The following is a 23,091-nucleotide window of genomic DNA, read 5'->3' on the forward strand; positions in this document are numbered from 1 at the left end:
CACGGAAATTTTTTTTGTTTACTATATGTGAAAATTGTGAAATGTTTGAAATGTCATAACTTTTTGTTTATTAGTTTACCATCACCAAATTTTTATGGTAGATAGCTAATATAATGGACCGTTTTCCCTAAAAAAATTACGTTCGAAAAAAGATAGGGTTTTGAGATATTTGAGTTTTTGTGACAAAAATGATATTTTTAAAGGCAACTGTGCACATTTTCTTAAGAATCACCATTTAGTTGTCTAACTTTGCTGAAAAAATCATAACAATCGAACATTCCGTTTTTGCTGTGCAGCTTTTTAAATATTTTTGAACCATTTTCACATACACCCTTTTGAAAAGTTAGTCGTGACTCAATATGAAGATTTGATATCGAAAAATGACGATTTAGATGAAATTGAAAAACTGTGCAAAGTTTCAACTCAATAGAAAATCATGAATTAAAAATTTTCTTAAATTTTGATGCTGTTGCTTGGAATCGCTCAGCTGGACAATCAGAAAATGTTGAAAGCTTCCAATATTTTGGTAGGCAAATGGCATCAGACGAACCCAGCTGGACATCGCAGCAGAGGTAGACGCAGATGTTTATGGCAGGTTAAGAAGCGATAGCTGGACATCGCTCGAGATGGAGATATTTCAAGTCGGCACATTACGTCACTCTGGGTATACCGAAAGGTAATTAAGAAAGTTGGCAACAGTAATAAAACACACTTTTTTATTGTCTTCTTCTTATCATCATTTTGGATTGTTTCAGCGAATACATACCGCGGAAAGATTGCCACACCATTGCCGCTGAACCTTCCTTTTTTATTCCTGTCAAGTACTTACCATTCAAGTTGCTAAAATCAGAAAACAGAAAGTAATGTTTAATTCATTTTTTTTAATATCTTGAGAGATTAACTAACCTGTAGTGGCATCTATCATACCACCAGGCTCCATGATTAATAACTGCGCAATTTTTATTATTCAATGAGTCATTATCCTTATCGAACGTAGTAAATCTGCGTCCCTTTATATATGAGATAGAATCGCCCGCCGATCCACTAAATCCGTCAGCCAAAGTCGCCTTATACATTTCGTTCTCCGCTGCTATTTCAAACCTGTCATATCTTGCGATAGTTGTGTTTCCCTCGAAGTCTTCCAGAATAATCAATAGCTCGTGTGGGCCAGAGTATGTCAGTTGATGAATGATGTCCAATCCAAGCCAAAATTCACCGCCATCAATGTTCCCGAACCCATGCCGATATTCTGCCCATCCTCGGTAGAAATTGACCGAACCGTCGAAGCGCCATTGAATCACGGCCCAACCACCGCCTTCATACTCCTGATCGCAATACACGCGCTTTCTCTCCTGCGGACTGACCCGGATGTTGTATACTCCGGACTTATCCCACGGTGCTTCATCACATGTTTCGTAAACTTTTGCTTCATCTTCGCGTGACTTCAGCAGCTCATGAATGGGTCTCAATTCGCTTACAATCGATTCCGTTCCATTTGAAAGTTCAGAATCTAATTCAGGGAGATGGTGTGTGGAGATGTGAATTTTGTAACTACCTGGTGGCAGCGGATTTGCACTGATTAATATTTTTAAAATAATCAAAAGTTGCGGTATGTACACGAGAGAAGTCATGACTTAAACCAAGGGAGCCGTAACAAAACAGGTGGTTCTGTGAAGCTACTTTTGTACAGATTTGAAGAAAACTGCAGAAGCACTGAATGTATTAACTGTTTTTTAATCGGCCCAACAACCATGGCAACAGAATTGTGAGTAATTTTCCGGTAAATTATGATAAGCTTTTCTAGAACTTCTATCTGGGCTACAATTAACGAGTGTACCAGTTAGTAAAACATTTCCGGTTTAAGTTTACTTAGGTACCAAGACGGATGGATGTTATGTGAATGGATAAAAATCAAATCATTGTGGTGCAAAAACCAATTCTAGAGCTTTTTGCCTTTCTCGTACAACGAAGTTGTACCGAAAGGCTATTATTTCACTCCAAAACCGAACTTTTTATGAAAGGTTCGGAGACTAAATTTTAATGTCTGTCTGTGTATGTATGTGTGTGTGTGCACGCAAAAACCGAAAAACATAAGCCATTCGTTCTTGAGCAGAGAATGCTTCCTCAGATTTTCGCCGATAAATCATTTTGCGTGAAAGAATAAAAATCTGAGGAGTGATAAAGCTCACAGTCCACGGTTTGTCATATTGACAAATATTTGTCAAGTTTATTCGGACATCTATCAGACTGATTAGAAATCGACATGGATTTCAGACTGACTTGACAAATATTTGTCATCATGACAAACAGTGTACTGAGGGCTTAGCCAGTTTTCCTTCACTACCAGTGTCGCGAAAAGCTGGAGTTCAGTGCGTGTTTTCTCTTGTTTCGGACAGCAGAACGATCGCGCAATCTGCCGAAATATTGTGTTCTGCATTGCGCGGCCGGTAATAAAGTTAATCAGTTCAGTGCGTGTTTTTTCGGAGTAGTCATCGAGCAAGCGTTGTGCAGTGCGTGTTTTAGTCGTCGCGAAGTAGTTAAGATATCGAATCAGTCTTCGGGAAAATACGTAAGACACGTGTTGCTTTTCCGTTTTTGTATCATCATGAATATTATTATTTTATTTATTCAGACTAAAGCCGAAGTGGCCTGAGCGGTATACAAGAGTCTTCTCCATTCGGCTCGGTTCATGGCTACACGTCGCCAACCACGCAGTCTACGGAGGGCCCGCAAGCCATCTTCCACCTGATCGATCCACCTTGCCCGCTGCGCACCTAGCCTTCTTGTGCCCGTCAGATCGTTGTCGAGAACCATTTTCACCGAGATACTGTCCGACATTCTGGCTACGTGTTGTACACGTCGAGAGTTTTGAGCGCAGGCATACGCAGGCGCAGGCGATGCAACGAGGTAGTGGTCGGATTCAATATTCGCACTGCGGTAAGTGCGGACGTTCGTGATGTCGGAGAAGAATTTACCGTCGATTAGAACGTGGTCGATTTGGTTTTCCGTTTATTGGTTAGGTGATCTCCATGTGGCCTTGTGGATATTCTTGCGGGGGAAGAAAGTGCTTCGGACTACCATTCCGCCGGAGGCTGCAAAGTTTATGCATCGTTGGCCGTTGTCATTCGATACGGTATGCAGACTATCCGGTCCGATGACCAGTCTATACATTTCCTCCCTTCCTACCTGTGTGTTCATGTCACCGATGACGATTTTGACGTCCCGCAGTGGGCATCCATCGTATGTCTGCTCCAGCTATGCGTAGAACGCTTCTTTCTCGTCCTCGGCTCTCCCTTCGTGTGGGTAGTGCACGTTGATGATGCTATAGTTGAAGAAACGGCCTTGCGTTGATTGGCTGCCACCCAATCACACGATGGCGCATCTTACCCAGCACTATGAAGCCGATTCCCAGCTCGTTGGTGGTGACACAGCTTTGGTAGAAGGTAGCCGCTTGATGCCCGCTTTTCCACACTTTCTGTCATGTCCAGCAAATCTCCTGCAGCGCCACGACGTCGAAGTTGCGGGAATGTAATTCATCGTATATCATCCTGTTGCAACCTGCGAAACCCAGCGACTTGCAGTTCCATGTTACAACCCGACTAGAAGAGCATAACTAAAATTGAACACAATTTTAACATATTGTGATATTTATAACTTATTTTGATACAATTTTGTTCTCAGTAGCCATTATCTTTCAAATGTTGTAACATGATTATATCATAATATGATTTGAAAAATGCTTAACACAGAATTGCCCAACAGTAGGCAATTAAAATAGATGTAGCAAAGTCTCCCAGCCATAGATATCACAACGCTGATGTAATTTGAAAAGGTTTGCCTTATTTGTAATGTTGTTAATTTCATGTGCTCGAAAAATATTCTTGTTCAAACTAAAACAAAAAACTATGATTGTTGATCACAATCTGGAGACCTATCACGACCTGTAAAAATTCCAACTGCACAGAAACAATATATTTTGTATCTGATTCTGTTATAAATTTCTAACAAAATATGTTATTTTTATGATAAAATTGTAACAAAATTTGATAGTTTTTTGTTTCCAGTAGTGTAGTTTTTGATAGAAATTTAGATATTTTAACTACATCCTGCACCATGTTTCTAACAAATTTTGTTATAAAAATTTAGTGTAACATAATAACATAGGATGATATAATTATGATATGACCTTCTGGTCGGGAAGCTTCCAATCGTGATCCTTTATTCGTCGCCTAGGTCTTTGCCGATTATATTATATTATATTGAGTCGCATTATCTATTATATTGTTCGTAATTATTGGTTTTCCAGGCGGCTTATTGGGCCTGCGCAAACCTCCTGTCTCGCCGAAGGGCCGTCATGTCAGGGCTGTTTAGCGTCCCACCTAACACCAGGACTTGGGCTTGTGCGCTTTGAGCGGTACACGGTCGCTTTGGTGGGGCCTACTTGCGGATACATGCAGCTTTTAATAGGAATTTAACAGGGCCCACTGTCAAACCCCACAACTCGCAGATGGCCTGCGGAGGGATCGTCAAGCCCTTGGACATAGTTTTAGACATAGTTTTTTCTTCTGATAGGAAGCGGACCTGTTTTCTTCGCTTCCGTTCTTCTTTATGGATCTTATAGAATATATGAATACAGCGGGAATAAAAGTATGTGATTTTAAAGATATCATCATACGTATGAAATAAGCTCAATCATCGATTAAAGGGTTATTCTGATTTTCTTCATAGTTGTCTCACTCTCAACGACCTTCACACGGCGTAACAAATTTCCAATTGGAGCATACTGTCTCCACCAAACCCCAGTCAATTAACAGCCAAAGACGTGTTAATTGAACGATGTTTAAAGACGAACCAAACGAGAAAGAACGAAATACTAATAGTTTACGAAAAGCAAAAAATAAGAAAAATATGGTTTTGCTAAATCATCCATCGATGTAAATGTTTTATTTCCTTTTGAAATAAATTTTGAAAAGTATTTGGTATCATGATGTGCGCTCTTCCTGTTCCAAGTCTGTATGTGCAGAAACTATAACACTAAATCGATATTCGTTTTACCATCATTCTTGACCTTTTCAGTGAGTAATCATCGCCTCTAAAAGGATTCCAAGTCATTCCTTTCCCGTGGAATTTTGTGTGATCAACCTTTCCTGACAAATATTGACCGTTGAGATTACTGAAACAAATAGAGTACTTGATGAATGGGGCTTGGGATAGATTAAGTTGCAAGACATTGTACACAAATATAGCACGTAACGTACATAATATACAACAAACAATTCAAAAGGGCGAAATTAGCATTTGTAAACAAGAGTTTCTTACGTCGCTAGTGGGCTAATTTGAGCTCACCCACGCAATCTAACACTACTGATGGAAACAGCGAATCCTCTTCTTCCATTAAATGGCGCTAGATTGCGTAGGTGAGCATAAATTAGCCCACCAGCGACGTAAGAAGCTCTAGTTTATAAAAGCAATTTCGCCTTTTTGATATGTTGGTGCCGATATTTGATCCAGTTTTAAATCCTCCTTCTTAACTCTTTTGCACACTTAAATTCCATAACTTTTGAAAGAGAGGTCCAAAAGGCAGCTCCTCTCCCTATAATCGTGTTGTGTACTTTGTGTACTGTGTACCCTGCAACGCTCACCTGAAGTGTCCTTTGCGATACCACCATGCGCCCGTCCAATCGACTCCACCATTGTTACCCGCTACATCATTATTGATATCCATTGTAGAGAACTTTGAGTTCCTGTGGTAGCTTAATCCATCCCCCGCCGTTCCACTATAGTCTCCCAATTTTGTTATAGCAAACGATTCATGTTCATTCCCTACCGCAAACTGTGTATATTTAGCCACTACAGTTGAATTTTTGAAGTCTTCCAGCAATACGTGCAGTTCATACGGTGCCGAATAAGTCAAAGCGTGTAACTTGTCGAGTCCCAGCCAAAATTCACCATTCAAATTTCCAAATCCATTTTTATACTCTTTCCAACCGCGATAGAAATCTACCGAGCCATTAAATCGGTTCTGAATGACTATCCACCCGCCGCCAGCATAATCCTGGTCACAGAATACTTGGAAAGGCGCTCCAAACCCTGGATCGGGTAAAATCTTTTCGACTCGAGAAACATTGCCAGGTGCAAAATCACAGCTATCGTAAGTTGTTGGTTTAGTTGCAAACACTCGAATCGATTCACCTCTCACTGGTTGTGTTTGTTTTTGTCGGTGGCCTTCAACTAATAGTGACTCAATAATTGATACACTGCCGGCTAGCGCTTCCAACTGCTCGAGCGATTCATTTTGGAACAACTGAATTTCCGCCCTAGCCGTTCCGATATCTTTTTGGGTGGCATGCATGGACTGGCTAATGCCATCGACCAGGTTCATGATTCTATCAAGCTTCGATTCTAGTGATGAAAACTGCTCTCGTGATGCTACTTCCACGCGGGTGATTCTGTAATTTGAGAGTCCGATAAATCACCGAAAAGATCTTATCTTAAATACGGTTACCATACTTCGTATCCAATATCTCGAGTTTGGCGAGCAGCTTCTGGTAATCGAGACCGGGCTCTGCCTCAACGCTGTCCGACGTTGGACCTACCGCGCACGCAATCCACTCGAGGTAGTAAATCACAGCCAAGAGAAGAACCACCCATAAGCGGCGAGGGCCCATGCTGCTTACGATTCAAGATCACGAACGACACTGTACGTTGCTGGATCGGTTCCAAAATTTCGTACAGCGTACCACCAGCCGTGGGGCAACACCTATAACTAGCTCCATATAAAACAACCGGTGGCGATTCGGTGTATGAGCACGACAGTGGCGACCAAGTGACGATGCAGTGAGCCAGTAATTATCGCCTTCTTATTGCGATTTGGAAAGAAATGAACGAAATCGAAAGTCCACTGGCCCGGATTAATTCACCAAGCAGCGACAGAGCCTTTCGTATGCCCGTTAGTTCATTTATGTGATGAGAAATATACTCGAATCATTAAGTTGTTTAAACTTTATTAAGGTGGAATCATTAAGTAAACATTTCGCCAAGCGGGCTTGAATTGAATTTATTATAACTTGAATTGACACGATAATGAATAAATAGAGAACAATTGGTAGCTTTGAGATCTACACGATACCCAAAACAAATATTACACTAATTAATACTCTGAGCACTGTAATATGTATACACAAAATTACAATATGTCGACCAATTGAAATAAAGATTTGCCAGACTGTGATGCTTTAGCCATTCTGAACGCTCTAACGTACGAAAAAAAGAATGGACTTGCGATAACCACTATAGTGTTCTTTTTGTTGTAGAATCAGTCATTCTGAATTATCGAGCAGTGTGATAAACCAATTAACTGTGTTCAGATCAAATATACTACATAGCATCGCAAATCAGTCCCATCTTTATCATGTGTATTAGTGTATCATAGTGAGAGGTGTGTGCCGCAATCGCACGCCGCCGCCGCCGACATTTTTCATTGGCGCGCCGCAATTAAAATCTGTCCGAGCTTTCTGTGGAACATCCGAAGAACCAGTGGAATTTCCGTAGAAATTTTTCGATTGATATCCTCATCACTTCACGTTGAAACTCCAAAGAAATTTTCGTGAAATACCAATGATTTCCTTGAAAATTCAAAACATTTTTTTAAAATATGAAAAGTTTTTTCTAGAAACTAAGAAACCGAAGAATATTCCATTGAAATCCAAAGAATTTCCATCGATATTTTGGATATATTCCCGTTTAATTCCCAAGCAAATTTCTGTGAAATTTTGAAAGAATTGAAGTACACAGACCGGAAAAAAAACTCCTGAGGAAATTCCGAAGAATTTCTCATGACAATTTAAAAAATATTCGTGCATATTTCGAATAACTTCTTGTGCAAGCTCTAAAAAAATTTCAATGGAAATTCCGAAACATTTTCTGTTGAAATTCTCAAAGATTTACCGTTCATTTTTTTTAATTCCATTTGGTCGAATGTCACTATGCTAAAAGTTGTTTGGCAGAATATCATTTGGTCGAATAAACCATTAAGCCAAAGCCCATCTGGCGGAAAATGTAATTTGTGATTGTACGACAATTCCCCGAAAACCAATTCCCCGAATGCAATTTCCCCGAATGAAATTTCCCCGAATAACAATTCCCCGAACGTAACATTTCCCCGAATGTAACAATTCCCCGAATGCAACATTTCCCCGAATGTAACATTTCCCCGAATTATTTCCACAGTGCAGATAAAACTAAAACTGAAAAAGGAATCTGCGTCGTTTAACATAAAGTCGCATAATTGGCTTTTGTCATAATTTTGAGTTGCAACAAAAGTGAGGGTCGCGGGACAACTCGCTTAAAAATTGTAAAAAAAAGATGCTGGGACATTGGGCCGAAGACAATTATGCGGAACCGTCATTAGGCCGAGTGAGAAGTAAGAAGTGAGAAATGAGTAGTGAGTAGTGAAAAGTGAGACGTGAGAAGTGAGAAGAGCGTAATGAGAAGTGATAAATGAGAAGTGAGAAGTAAGAAGTGAAAAGTGAGATGTGAGAAGTGAGATGTGAGAAGTGAGAAGCGAAGAGTGAGAAGTGAGTAGTGAGTAGTGAGTACTGGGAAGTGAGAAGTGAGACATGAGAAGTGAGAAGTGAGAATTGAAAAGTAAGAAATGAGAAGTAAGTACATGGTAAGAAGTGAAAAGTATGGAGTAAGAAGTGAGAAGTGAAAAATCTGATGCAAGAAGTGTTATGTGAGGAGCGAGAAAGGGCAAAATACGAAGTGAGATGTAGGAAGAGTGAATGGAAAAATAAGGAAGAAGGATAAAGATAAAGGAAGAAAATTAATGCGTCTTCCGGTATGGAAGACAAAGGAAAGGGATGTTTTTTTTTATAATCGCTTCGCCCGGTATTAGGGGAAGACGAGTTATAATGCCTTCTTAAAATGAACACGTTTGCCCGGTATAAGACACAGAGGGTAGATGGACCCTTCTTCAATTGTACACGTTTGCCTGGAGTAAAGCAAAGGAAGGAGATAATGCCTTCCTTAAATGATCGCGTCTAGGCAGTATAAGGACAATGGAGGAGATATTGCCTTCTTTGAATGAAGACGTCAATTTTTTTCGGTTTATATAATTGATATTTATTGCTATATGCGATCTCATTTATTATATCTATTCCGGCCAAACTCGTCTACATCAAAGGAAGAGACTACATTTATTATAACCTTATTGCAGGCAAATTCCTACTTCTGAAAAGGTAATTTCATTTTACTTTGGCTTATTTCGAGCTAGCGCCTAACTTTAATGAATTGGTCTATATACCAGGTAGATACAGATTTTTAAAGAAGGAATAACATTTACACCTTCATTATTCCGCAAAAACACCTACTTTCAAAGTAGAGATCAAATTAATCCATCGCGTTAAATTCGAGTAGATGTACTACTTTTAAAGAAGGGATCGCATTCACCGTTGCCTTATTCCGGGCATACGCATTATTTCTTAAAGGATTCATATCCACGATTACAGTAACTTCTTAAGAAGAGATAGACCTTACATAGGACAGGAGTTTGATTTCACAATTTTTTACCATGATGCTTTCAAACGGCATTTCTGTTCGCGATTCTGCTTCACCAAATAAATTCAGCCTATGTTCGACTATTTTAGTAAAAAAATGAATAGGAAAACACTTTATTATAATATCTTTAAAATTTAACAATAAGATGTTTAATTTAACAGTAAGGAAGATCAAGGGCATACAATACTATCGAAAGATTTGGTCATGTTCGGCATCTCCAAAGAGACACTCTGGAACAAATCTTTGAACGCTGCTCTGTTCGGGCGCCAATAGTCAATGACAATTATGTGTTTGCAAAAACTACTTTATTCTCGGGGATTTGTTACATTCGGGGAAATGTTACATTCGGGGAATTGTTACACTCGGGGAAATTGCATTCGGGAAAATTGCATTCGGGGAATTGGTTTTCGGGGAATTGTCGTACAATTGTAATTTGTCGAAATGGGCCATTGGGCCGAAATGGACATGAAAAAGGGGTGTGGTCGAATAGATTATTTGGTCGAAATGGTCGTTTGTCAGAAAGCCATTTTTCCGAACGGAGCGACATTTTAGCCGTTTAGTAAATTACATTTTTGGTCGCATGCTCGTTCGGTCAAATGACCCTTTCTGTCAAACGACCTATTCGGCCAAACGACCTGTTAGCGTAAACGGCTTCTTCGGCCAAATTACCAATTTGGCGGTATGTTGGATTGGATTTCGATTGGACCCTGATTAGCAAAATGCCGTTTGGCATAAAGACGTTTGGCATAGGGTCATTTGGCATAATTGTTTTTGAGCGGTGTGTTTGATAAATAAGATTTGGTGAATGGGTCCATTTACGTTGTTTTCACCATATGGGCAATATATGATAATTGGAAGCAGGATTGTACGACGCAGCAAATTGAGAATAAAGAAGCTTCCTGTAAAAATGGAAATATCTTCAATGTTGACACACCTACCAGCAAGATAAATCATAATTGAATTAATTTGGCATTGATGAGTTTTGTTTTTCATGTAAGGGTATGTCAGAAAACTTTTATTAAGAAATTATCCTCTCATGCGTTGAGTATTTCGAAATAAAAATCATATTGTCACGCGCATGCAGACAGCAAGCTGGCTCTATTGCAACAGAAAGCAAACTGGCATTGTGGAACTCCAGGTCTTCTGTCAGGGTAAAAGTTCTCTTTAAAATAAAGAATTAAAGAGAGGAAAAATGCACGCTTCTTAAAAAAAGATTCATCTTGAGGTTGCTTTAAACCGAGCAAATGCATCATTTGCAAGAAGGGATCACATCTTCCCTTATTGCTTCAAACCGAGCCAATGCTTGATTTGAAATAAAGAATCATAACCTCTCACATTGCTGAATGCCACCTACAAGGTACTCTCCCAAATTTCATGCCGCCGACTAACACCAATTGCAAGAGAGTTTGTAGGGCAGTACCAGGTGGAATTTATGGATGAACGCTCTACCACAGATCAGGTGTTCGCCGTACGTCAGGTATTGCAGAAATGCCGCAAATACAATCCCACAAAATTACCTTATATTTGGTAGGACCGTTTCTTATACAACAATATTGGACCCATTTTATTATTTCCCCTTTATGGTGACCAATTTCAATATAGGGTATTCAGAAAAATCGATCATTTCAGGAATTTTAATTTTTCATAAAATTGTAACTCCCAAATCATTAGGCCTATTTGTTGTATTAACAAATCAAATAAAAGCTCTGTATTTCTACAGGCATACCTCGATATAACGTAACTAATGTTTCACTCTTCAAATTGTTGTATCTCCAAAACCACTGGTCTTGCAAGAAAAATGTGCTTCTTGCTTTTGTGAAGTGATATTTGATCGTGCAAGTGGAATACATAAAATGGATTCAAAATCTAAGGAAGAATTAAGTATGGAACTTGTTGTCCCAATTGAAAGTTTTAAAGGTGTAAAGTTGCCTTCAAACGGTGATGTGCTTGGTCGGATGCGTTTTATAATGAAAAATCAACACTTGGGTATAAAACCAGCTGCTACAACTGTAGTAACTGAACTTCAACTTTTTTGGGAGAAATATAGAATTCCTCTAATGCAACACTACAATGCTGTTGTTAAGCTCCTAAAATTATTTAACAAAATGCGAGCAATTATCAAAAAATCGACGAAATGCATTAAATATGATTGAAAACGATAAGGATAAACAGTTCCATATTCTGCAAAGGGAAGTTGGAAGGCCTGGATTTGCCTTTGCGAGAGTTAAAAAAGGCAAAATCGAAGAAGAACCAACAACCGAACCAGAGCCTTCCTTGGAATCTCAATCAGCTACCAGCGTTTTTATTATTGTTGGAGGAGGTAAGAATATAATCAAATAATATGGTAACTTCTACTATATGTCAATATTTTTATGTCTTGCTTCCAGATGAGAAACCCGCCACTAGTAGAGCGTTTTCCGAGCGAAGTAAATAAAAAATCATGACTCCTATACTAGCTGCTACCCTAGACCGTATTGGACTAAGCGACCGAAATGCAATGTATGTTATTTGTGCGGTTTTAACAAGTGCTGGACTAAACTTAGGTAAGTTCTCCTTAACAGTACTTTTATTGTATTGTTCTTTCTCCTTGAGTTTAATTTTATTATATTGATAGTATCTTGTAACTAAAACAAAATCTTTATCAACTTTATCTATTTTTCAGACGATTTTACCGTTAGCAGACAAACAATCTCAAGGGCCCGTGCAGAATATCGCGCTTCAAGAGTTGCAAATCATCTATGGTACTTGAGTGAAGAACTAGTCGCTCTGGCTTTTTTCGACCCAGAAATATCTACTGATGAGAGAAAAGAAATGGCACACAATTTAAAATCTTGTAAGGGTGATGAAGTAAGAAAAATAAAATTGAAAGTATCTACGATCGATAAGTTGACTTCTTGTACGCTTTCGGATTTCGTTTCTCAAAATACGATGAATTTTTTTGAAATTTCTGGAATATCTGCAAATTTTCTCAAAGAAGATCCTAGTATATGGGATGATTGGAAGAATTTGGTGAAAGTAGAAATAAAATTAATTCATTTTTGGTAGTGAATGACTGGCTGAAAGAGGAGTTAAACTAGTTCAAGATTTTTGTGGAAAACTGCCAAAAAATGAAGAACAGCTTCTATATCTTCTCAAAGTTGTTTGACAGCATAGGCAAAATTTTCCAGGTTGCACTCGCTCTGTTATAAAGGAAGGCATAGCAGTTGAAATAAATAATTAATATAGGTATAAGCGTTGTTTGTTGATAACTTTGTAGTTTTATACAGTTAATAAATTATGCTATAAGCATTAAAACTGTTGTTTGAAAAATAAATAACTTATATTCTGCAAAAATATCCCAGGTCTCTCTGTCTTTCTGTCCTTCTGTCCCTCTGTCTGAAACGATTATATCATATCGTTCTAAAATTGATGCAACGGGCATCACGATGTCCGAAAATAACTCGTTACACATATTTCATGAATTTTGTCTCCCCTTAAAAACTTCAGCTCGTTGGCTTCAGTGGTAAGTAACCCCCTTCCTCTCTAGCTGCACTACTGTACAGAGCACGGAAAGTATTTACCAATCGGATAAAAATTCGCGAGATTGCGTTGCTCTCATTTCAAACACCCCTGGGGGACACGCTCGACACCCTCGACTATGGATGCTTATAACTTGGCCAATTTCAAAGGGATTTACATCCGGTCTTCACCAGTCGCTTCCTTATATAAAAAAGGTTCTACATTTTGTCCACAACAGGCAACCGTCGACTACAGCGCCACCTAGAAGCAAAAAACTGAAACGGTTGCGTTTCCCCATACATTCAGATCACTATTCCCATACAAACTTTGAGCCATTTGCGCACGCCAACCACTGGACCGAATGAGCTGAAATTTTCAGGGGAGCTTCTGGGATCCCCAAACTGCCATTTAAGGGTGCAAGGTTTGAAATTCCAGACTTTTCACTTTTTCCATATAAGCTTGGGCCACTCTAATGCCCAGGCCCACGTATTATCTATTTATCGACTTCAAAGCCGCATATGATACAATCGAACGGGACCAGCTGTAGTAGCGACGGTGATTTTGATCCAGGGTTGTTCAGTCTCGCACATCCTCACCCGCCCAGAAAATTGCTAAATTTTTGAAAATAAACCGAAAACCTCTTCGACGGGATGGGAATTGAGAAGGTATAGGAGTAGATGATTACAGCAATGGTTCATATTCTTCTTCGCGGCTGATTGGTAGTGGAAGCAAACAATTTTTTTTCTCATCCGGACGTTTCAGTTCCCCCGAAGAAGTTTTCAGTGTCACGGCTCTCACGATATTATCTTCGCCGGGATGTAATGCGATGATTGTTGCCAACTTCCTTCTCGTCGGAGGTAAATTATCGTCCTTCAAAACTACAAGCTTGCATACATCAACTGGAACTGCTGATTTCCACCTCTCGCTCTTCCTTGCAGTTGATTCAAATATTCTCTACGCCATCTCATCCAGAATAGTTGTAGTTTTTGCTGCATCAAATTATAATAGTTCAGCCGATTCACTGGGATGGACGTGAACTCGGGATTGGGGAGAGCATGCAACGATGATCCAACTAAGAAGTGAGCCGGAGTCAAAGGTTCCAAACCGTTTGGATCATCGGACATCGGTGTCAAAGGGTAGGAGTTTAGACATGCCTCGACATGTGTGTTTCAGTGTTTCACCAATCACCTTAATGAGATGGTTCTTGGTCGACCGGACTCCTAAAGTCCACCGAAATGTGGCGCGCTGGGTGGATTAAAATGCCATTGGATGCCATCTTTAGCCAGTTCACTCGTAACCTTTTCACGATGGGTATGATCCTTCAGCAATCTGTAGAGTTCTGCTAGCTTGTTCCGTTCACCGACGAAGTTCGTACCATTGTCCGAATAGATATCCGAACACCTGCCTCTCCTTGAAATGAATCGTTGCAAGGTTTGTAAGAATCGATCCGTGGAGAGGTCAGAAACCAGCTCCAGATGAACGGCCTTGGTACAAAAGCACACGAAGACCGAAACATAGACCTTCACGGCTGCTCGTCTTGGTGCTGATTTAAAAAATACTGGGCCAAAGTAGTCTACTCCACTTTTCAGGAAAAGGGGCGAAACAAAGACGCGTGGTGACGGTAGTTCGCCCATAAACTGCTGCATGGTAGTTGGTTTCGTGCGGAAACATTTTATTCATTGATGATCTACCTCTCTTGATACATTTCTTCCACCGAGTGGCCAGAATCGTAATCTGGCTGTTCCTAACAGTAGTTGTGGCCCTGCATGCAATAGGCGTTCGTGAAAATGGCGAAGAATCAACCGAGTCAACTGGTGCCGTGCCGGTAGAGCAACAGGATTTTTGGTATATTTTGATTCTTGCGAATTTTGCAGTCGCCCTCCGACTCTGATGAGTTTATCCTTACAAATCAACGGATGAAACCATCTTAGCGGTGATCTTTTTGACACAAACTCTGCTCGCAACAATACCCTTCTTTCTTCGGCAAAAACCTCCTGTCGTACGCTCCGGAGTATTACATTCTCGTAGTTAGGAACCCAGTAGTGGATCGATCTGCTGCGGGAACTCGTAAAAGCTTCATGGGACGAAGCCAGTAAGCTGTATGACGTACTAAATCTGAATATGATCCAATTTTCCCTATATACATTTCGTTGAAACAGCACATGCCACAACTGTGCGGCGCCTCTCTTCTTCCCCTGTTTCCTCATCAGACAGACTCAATGCCTCCAGGCCATAACTCGGGTGCTTCGCCAACCGGGACCTTTCCACCAAAGTGCGTTATTAACGATTTCTTCGGGCAGCACTGCACGTAATATCAGGTCGGCTGGGTTGTCCGTACCAGGAACGTGTCGCCAATTCCAACCCTACGTTAGCGTTTGAATTTTTGCCACTCTATTGGCAACGAATGTGGTCCACGTGATTGGCGGTGATTCGACCCAATGGAACACGCAAGTTGAGTCCGTCCAGAAAAAGGTTTGGACTGTCAATCTAGTTGATTCCTTCACTACGGCACTACAGAGCTCTTAGCGTGGGATAGATTGGCAGCGTAGGGGAGCCACTTTAGATCGGGACGATAAGAGCCGTACAATAATCGAGTCTTGACTTCGTAAGTAAACGCAGCCACCATAAGCTTTGCATGAAGCATCCGAAAAACAGTGTAACTCCACCAAAACTGCTCTGAGCAAGATTAAACACCGCTCGATTTGAATTTCATTCAGGGAGTCCTTCATGAAACTGTCTTCAATTCTCACCCACCGTTGAAGGTACGGACTGATCCCAGTCTAATCGATTACCTTTTCCATCTTCCAAAGTTCAGAGTTGCTGCATGAAAATCTTGGCTGGTGAAGTCGTAGCCCCAATCAATCCAACTTGAAACTCACTTGTTTTAAACCCTTGCTAGATGCAATTCTAAGGAAAGGAACTGAATTAAGTTGGAAATTGGAGCTCTTTGGTTGGGACAAAATGTTTTCTCTTTACCGGGCGGGAATCGAACCCACACTCCACACTCAACAGCACATGGGTCTAGACGATTGACGTCGCTAACCGCATGGCCACGAAGCCCACAATTTTAGAAGGGTGTGGGAAGCAAATTGTGTGGTCTTGCAGTGGAGTTAGAACTTTGATGGCCTGGTAAACTAAACCGTAGCTCTCAGCAGACGGTTGAGGCCGTCTGGCGCAATGCCGAGAAATGTGAAAGCTCCTGCAAGAGCACCTTTACAAAAGATATTTTAGTTACCAGATAAAGATTGTCGCTGTCGTCGCTGTCCGGAACATCTTTCGCTGGCGAGGATAGGGGAGCTAAATGTCAAAGAAGGAACATCCATACGATTTGACAGCTTGGTACCCAACATGTTCCGGACAGCAGAACAAAGGGAACCGAAGCGACAATCTTTATCTAGTAACTGAAATATCTTTTACCTTTACAAGTGGAAGATATTTTGTGGATCCTCCGCAGACTGCGTGGAAGGTGACGTGCAGCAATATTATTATTATTTATTCAGACTAAGGCCGAAGTGGCCTGTGCGGTATATAAGAGTCTTCTCCATTCGGCTCGGTTCATGGCTACACGTCGCCAACCACGCAGTCTACGGAGGGTCCGCAAGTCATCTTCCACCTGATTGATCCACCTTGCCCGCTGCGCACCTCGCCTTCTTGTGCCCGTCGGATCGTTGTCGAGAACCATTTTCACCGGGTTACTGTCCGACATTCTGGCTACGTGCCCGGCCCATCGCAGTCGTCCGATTTTCGCGGTGTGAACGATGGATGGTTCTCCCAACAGCTGATGCAATTCGTGGTTCATTCGCCTCCTCCACGTACCGTCCGCCATCTGCACCCCACCATAGATGGTACGCAGCACTTTCCTTTCGAAAACTCCAAGTGCGCGTTGGTCCTCCACGAGCATCGTCCAGGTCTCGTGTCCGTAGAGGACTACCGGTCTAATTAGCGTTTTGTAGATTGTCAGTTTGGTACGGCGGCGAACTCTATTCGATCGGAGCGTCTTGCGGAGTCCAAAGTACGTACGATTTCCAGCCACTATGCGTCTCCGAATTTCTCTGCTGGTGTCATTTTCGGCAGTCACCAGTGAGCCCAAGTACACAAATTCTTCTACCACCTCGATTTCGTCACCACCGATGCAAACTCGCGGTGGGTGGCTCACATTGTCTTCTCTTGAACCTCTTCCTATCATGTACTTCGTCTTCGACGTGTTGATGACTAGTCCGATCCGCTTAGCTTCCCTCTTCAGTCTGATGTAGGCTTCCTCCATCTTCTCAAAGTTACGTGCCATAATATCTATGTCGTCGGCGAAACCAAATAGCTGGACGGACTTATTGAAAATTGTACCACTCGTGTTAATCCCTGCTCTTCGTATTACACCTTCCAAAGCGATGTTGAATAGCAAACACGAAAGACCATCACCTTGCCGTAACCCTCTGCGGGTTTCGAAGGGGCTCGAGAATGCCCCTGAAACTCGAACTACGCACATCACCCTATCCATCGTCGCTTTGATCAACCGTGTCAGTTTATCCGGAAAACCGTGTTCGTGCATTAGCTGCCATAGCTGGTCCCGATCGATTGTATCATATGCGGCTTTGAAGTCGATAAATAGATGATGTGTGGGCACGTTGTATTCGCGACATTTCTGCAGTACTTGGCGAATGGCAAACACCTGGTCCGTGGTGGAGCGTTCGCCCATAAAACCCGCCTGGTACTGCCCCACGAACTCCCTTGCAGTTGGTGCTAGTCGACGGCATAAAATTTGGGAGAGTACCTTGTAGGCGGCGTTCAGCAATGTGATTGCGCGGTAGTTGCTACAATCCAGCTTATCGCCCTTTTTGTAGATGGGACACACGACAGGGGCTGTCCATAAACCACGTAGACTCTTTAGGGGGGAGGGGGATTTCGAAAAAGTCTACGTTTGTCTACGAAGGGGGACGGGGGGATATACCAAGAGTCTACGTAGACTTTTTATTTAATTTTTTATTTTTGAATACAATCTTTTTCTATTCTCAACTTCATCACTTTTAAAAACAATGAATAAACCACCTTTGTGCGAAATGGACGCAAACGAAATAACAGAAGTATTCCAGATCGCTTCAGCACTTGTTGGATCTGATGGACTAGATGGTACAGCAATACATGCCTAATAAACTATGTGTGCTGGTCCGAATATCGGCAGCGGTGCTTTCGGCTTTATGCTGAAAACCGTTATTGTAGCCAGCGGCGCTACATCGATCAGCGTCACGATTTCTTATTGCGCTCATTTCTTTTTTTTTATTTCTCCGGATTTTATATAAGACGGAAGAATCTTTTGAAATTCTCTAAAAATCGAAGGAATTCCACTTAAGTAATGGTCTATCTTTTGGAAAACTTTTTGACATTTCCACTCGGAATTCTTGGAAATATTCACAGAAACTTATTTGGAAATTGCATAAGAAACTCTTCAGAATTTTCCTAGAAATTATTCCTAATTTCAACGAAAGCGAATTGAAGAGAAACTTTTTGGAAAACTCTTTGGAGTTTCCAAAGAAAATTGCTAAGAATCCCTTCCTCGGAATTTGCAACGGAAAATTCTTAGGTTTCAGCGATTTTCTGCAAGGAATTGTCCGTGAAGTACGCGTAAAATTCTTTTGAATTTCCATTGGAATATTTGCTGAACTTTCATCGGAATTTCAACGACAGTTTCTTCGGGATTACCAATGGATTTTTTTAGAATTACCAATGGAAAATCTTCGGGATTTTCAAAGAAAATTGTTAAAAACTTCCACGGGAAAATATTTGATTCTGTCTCCGAAAATTTTTCGAGTTTCCATGGAAAAATCTTTGCAATTTCCTTTGCAGTTTTGATGGAAAATTCACCAAAATTCTCACGTAATCATTTGGAAGCTCTTTTGAACCCCACAAAAAGTTCTACTTATTCAAAGTCTCCTTAATAAAGATTAAAAAAAGTTCTACTTGTGTTTTACGATCTACGAAATTTCAACGGTAAACTGAATGGAATGTTTACTTAGAGTTCTTATGAGTATCAACGGGAGTTTTAGGATTATCAATCGAAAAATTCTATGAAATTTCCACGAAATATTCCTTGGAATATCGATGTGTTATGAGCATGAGCATGAGCATGAGCATGATTGACCGCCCACGGTTGCTACTCCGTTATTGCCAGGTCAGCTGTAATTACACAGAGAACCAACAGATGAAGTTTGGGACTAACATCATCTTCAATGTGTAAGAACTGGTGACCCAAAATAAGCAATACCAGCGCCGGCCGTGTCCGAATGCAGGTCAATTGAGGAATGGGTAGGAGAATGTTGACATGATTCTCGCTTTGATAGAAGCCGACGAGTCATCTGCACTTCCACGAGAAATCACTGGGATGTTGGATATATGGGGTAGGGAGTGTGGCAGGGTTCGTTTTGGTAAACGGTATGCCGTGTATAGCGTGTAGTTTGATCGATAAAAACAAAGCTAGTAATTTTAATTTAAGGCCGCACAAAGCAGAACAAAGTTTCGATGACCGGCCGATCGTTCTGCTTCCTGAAGAAAACATGTCTGGACGCGATCTAAACTTTAACTTTCTAATTAATTTACTCACCCGCACTACGCAGAACAAAATTTCGGTGACCGGCCGATCTTTCTGCTTACCGCACAAAGCAGAACACAATTTTGATGACCGGCTGATCGTTCTGCTTAATGAAGAAAACAAGGACGCGATATACGATCGTTCTACGTCCTACAAAACACGTACAAACCTTATTAATGTATCCACTCGCACACAAGAACCGGACATTTAGATAATCGCGCGATCATTTTATGTCCAATACAAAGCACAAAAAACTTATTGTTTCATTTTCTTATAATTTTTCTCACCAGCACTGCAGAATCGGACATTTCGCTTGTTCTGCGTCCAACACGAAAAAGCTTGCACTTGCACTTGTATAGAATTCTTCAAAAACTAATCCAAGATCCAAGAAAAATGCTCAGCACTTAAAGGATATTTCAAGAACTTTTTTTCACCTCGGATTTAGCGATCGAACACTTGTATAAAAAAAAACTTTTCCCTTATGCAAGGAGAAAAAACGTCCGAATCGAATCAAGGCACACTTCAAACTCATTTGTCAGTTTTTTATGTGGAAACTCAAATTATAGTTAATACACTGCTTCCTCCTACGTATATCTTTGTGCAATTTATAATGTTCCCCAAAATAAGAGGACAATAATATGAAAACATATATCAATCTAAACTATAGGAGAATAATCATTCTAATGAATGATAATGATAATGAATTTAGAAAATATAATCTGAACAATAATATTATTAATATTATTACTTTCAAACCATACATCTTTAATAATTTACATGAGTAGTCAGCCACCATTCAGACGTAAAAATTGTTATGCATGCGATTCCACTCTACAGTACTTGTTGGGCACTCCATTTCTTAACCTGTCTTGAAAATAACCTGTTTGAAAATATGAAAATTTGGTCTACGTGGTTTATGGACAGCCACCTTCCATCCACTCCTTTCCTTGAGCTTGAGCTTGAGCTTGATTGACTGCTCGTAGTTGCTACTCCATTATGACCAGATCAGCTGTTCTTGCACAAGGAACCAACAGATGTTTGCTTGGGACTAGCACACATCTTCAATGTGCAAGTACTGGTGATCTCATTTGATAGGTCATACTGGCGCCTGCCACGTCAGAATGCAAGTCAATGTAGGGAAGGGGGAGGAAATGATGATGCAATCACTCGCCCACTGCAAGCCGAATATACCTCTGCACTTGCCACGAGTTCATGCGGAATTTGTTGGAATTTTTGGGTTAGGTTGGAGAGGCAGAGGTCCGTCTTGGTTAACGAGCTGCCAATGTGATATATAGGAGAAGGTAACTGATGGAATTTCTAATTGGATGTAGGAAACGAGCTGCATAGTTCATTTCCAATTCTAGCAGATTACTGTTAGAATACTCAAGTTGAAGGTATAGGAATAGTAATGGAAACGGTATGGAAGTCCATTTCCAGTTCTAGCGATTGCTAGAACATGAGAAATACAGAGAAAGATACAAAGTAGGAGAATGGAACGGACCTGGGATTGAACCCACGACCTCCTGCGTATGAGGCAGAAGCAGTAGCCATATGACTACCAAGCCCTCAGCCACCTTCCATCCACTCCTGCGGCAAAACTACGTGCAGCAATGGACCGAGCTGAATGGAGAAAACTTTGTATGTACTGCCACTCCGACCTTAGTATCAGAAAATAAAAAATAATCAATTCAACCAGTGGAAAATTTGATCTGCCAGAGGCAATTAGAATGTATTAATAATAACTAAACATGTATCATAACAAATAAGAATGACAGTGTCTAAGAGATGAATGTATGTACATATATTGTATATTCAATAATCAGCAAATTGAATTAGTTAAGACGTTTTGCCTGCTTTTTGTTAGATTTTGATACATGAACCACCAACTAAAAATCACTCTCACTAAATAATGCCCAATTTTAGAATGTCTACTGCAGAGCTTCCCAAACCTTTGGGTAAGCGACCCACCTAGCAAAATTCTATATGTCTCGCGACCCACCACTTATGAAAAAATGCATTTTACCAAGTAGTATTAAGCATTAATTGAATCAGGATGTCATCTGTTTCGGCTTCTTCCTCATAAAAAATATTCACGTTACCTTACACGTACAAATGCAAAAAATGACGAACATGGTATTGTTTGTCAAAATGTTAGCGTTTTTATTTTACTTCATTAAGGGGACAGCTTTTAGGCATAAATATTTTAGTGTGGTGATGGATATTTAAAATAAAATGCGGTTTGAACTTCAAATAATGTTCCTGAAAAAAATGATCAAAAGGTTCGGCATTCGAGCTGCAATTAATATTTGTTCTGCGCGACCCACCAACAATCCGCTCGCGACCCCCCTGGGGGTCGGGACCCACAGTTTGGGAAACCATGGTCTACTGTATTTTCTTGTGTTTCGCATTACTTTGACCGAGGGTATCGTGATCTTCCACAGTATACAAAGCTTGGTGTGCTGTATTTTATCCTTGGAATATTTTCAAACAACCAAATGAATATTACGCGTTTCATATTATTTGTAAAAAAAGCTATCTGTGGAAATGTTTCTTCTGCTGCTGCTGCTGAAAGTGAATAGCACATATTGTAAATTGGCCAGTTTTTGGGACACACATTGCATTGTTTTTGATTGACAAACTGTGAGTGCTTTGGGGCAGCAGGGACCATGTCCAAGGGCTTGACGACCCCTCCCCAGCTGTCTGTGAGTCAGGGGGTTCTGCCTAGGAGGTGGTGGGGTTAACAGGGGGCGCTGTTAATTCCCTCCCAAAAACCACATATCCGCAAGCAAACCTTATCAAGCGACCGTGTGCCGCTTAAAGCATACAAGCCCCTAACCCCGAACCCCAAGGTGTCAGGCGACCCGTGCCGAGGGGATGAATGACCTGGGGAGTGAAACAATTAGCCAGGTCGTTAACGGAGCCTGTGGAGGTTCCACAGAGTGAGTGCTGCTTCGGCGGCAAGCGGGTGGCAGTGAGTGGTACCCACACACCCCCAAGTGGTGCACATGTGGTGCAAGCGAATGGGAGCTGGGGTATTACACATAATACCCCACAGAGTGAGGGACCGAGTGTATGGGTGAGCACACAAGTAAGTCTCGCATGGTACGCATGGTCGGTAGTGTTAGAATGACTGAGGTCTGGTGAGGCCTGGCAGGAGTGTCGGGGGGCAGATACCTCTGCGGCACCTCAGAAGTAGGGGACACGAAAGTCTCGCTGCGTCTGACAGGAGTGTCGGGGGGTTGATGCTTCTGCGGCACCTCAGAAATCGGAGACATGCAAGGTAAGTGGTGCGACCCCGTTGCAGGATGGGGAGACCACCACACTGGCTGAGGACTACCTGGGCTTAGAAATGTCAATGGGTGGGTGCTGCCAGCAAAGTACATAACGGGGACCTATTGGCAGGATCAAAGCGTGGGTAGGTGAGTGTTAGGCACGCTTGACGTGCCGGGTGTTCC

The 23,091-nt window shown here is 41.2% G+C and overlaps 2 protein-coding genes and 1 long non-coding RNA gene across 3 annotated transcripts; 1 reads left to right on the forward strand and 2 right to left on the reverse strand.

The window, feature by feature from the left end:
* Positions 1–329: 329 nt before the first annotated feature.
* LOC134215233 (ficolin-1-like) lies at positions 330–1,697 on the reverse strand. Its single transcript, XM_062694454.1, has 2 exons — positions 907–1,697; positions 330–840 (listed from the first exon to the last, which is right to left on the reverse strand). The coding sequence occupies exons 1-2, from the start codon at positions 1,629–1,631 to the stop codon at positions 717–719; spliced, it is 849 nt and encodes a 282-aa protein (XP_062550438.1). The 5' UTR covers positions 1,632–1,697; the 3' UTR covers positions 330–716.
* A 3,215-nt stretch (positions 1,698–4,912) lies between these two features.
* LOC134215234 (microfibril-associated glycoprotein 4-like) lies at positions 4,913–6,924 on the reverse strand. Its single transcript, XM_062694455.1, has 3 exons — positions 6,511–6,924; positions 5,643–6,449; positions 4,913–5,173 (listed from the first exon to the last, which is right to left on the reverse strand). The coding sequence occupies exons 1-3, from the start codon at positions 6,666–6,668 to the stop codon at positions 5,035–5,037; spliced, it is 1,104 nt and encodes a 367-aa protein (XP_062550439.1). The 5' UTR covers positions 6,669–6,924; the 3' UTR covers positions 4,913–5,034.
* Positions 6,925–11,717: 4,793 nt separating this feature from the next.
* LOC134215235 (uncharacterized) lies at positions 11,718–12,700 on the forward strand. The gene is made up of 3 exons (XR_009980084.1): positions 11,718–11,878; positions 11,946–12,101; positions 12,221–12,700. It is a non-coding gene; the product is annotated as an uncharacterized LOC134215235 (long non-coding RNA).
* The last annotated feature ends 10,391 nt before the right edge of the window (positions 12,701–23,091 follow it).

The sequence above is a fragment of the Armigeres subalbatus genome, chromosome 2 (assembly GCF_024139115.2).
Source record: "Armigeres subalbatus isolate Guangzhou_Male chromosome 2, GZ_Asu_2, whole genome shotgun sequence".
NCBI classification, from domain to species: Eukaryota; Metazoa; Arthropoda; class Insecta; order Diptera; family Culicidae; genus Armigeres; species Armigeres subalbatus.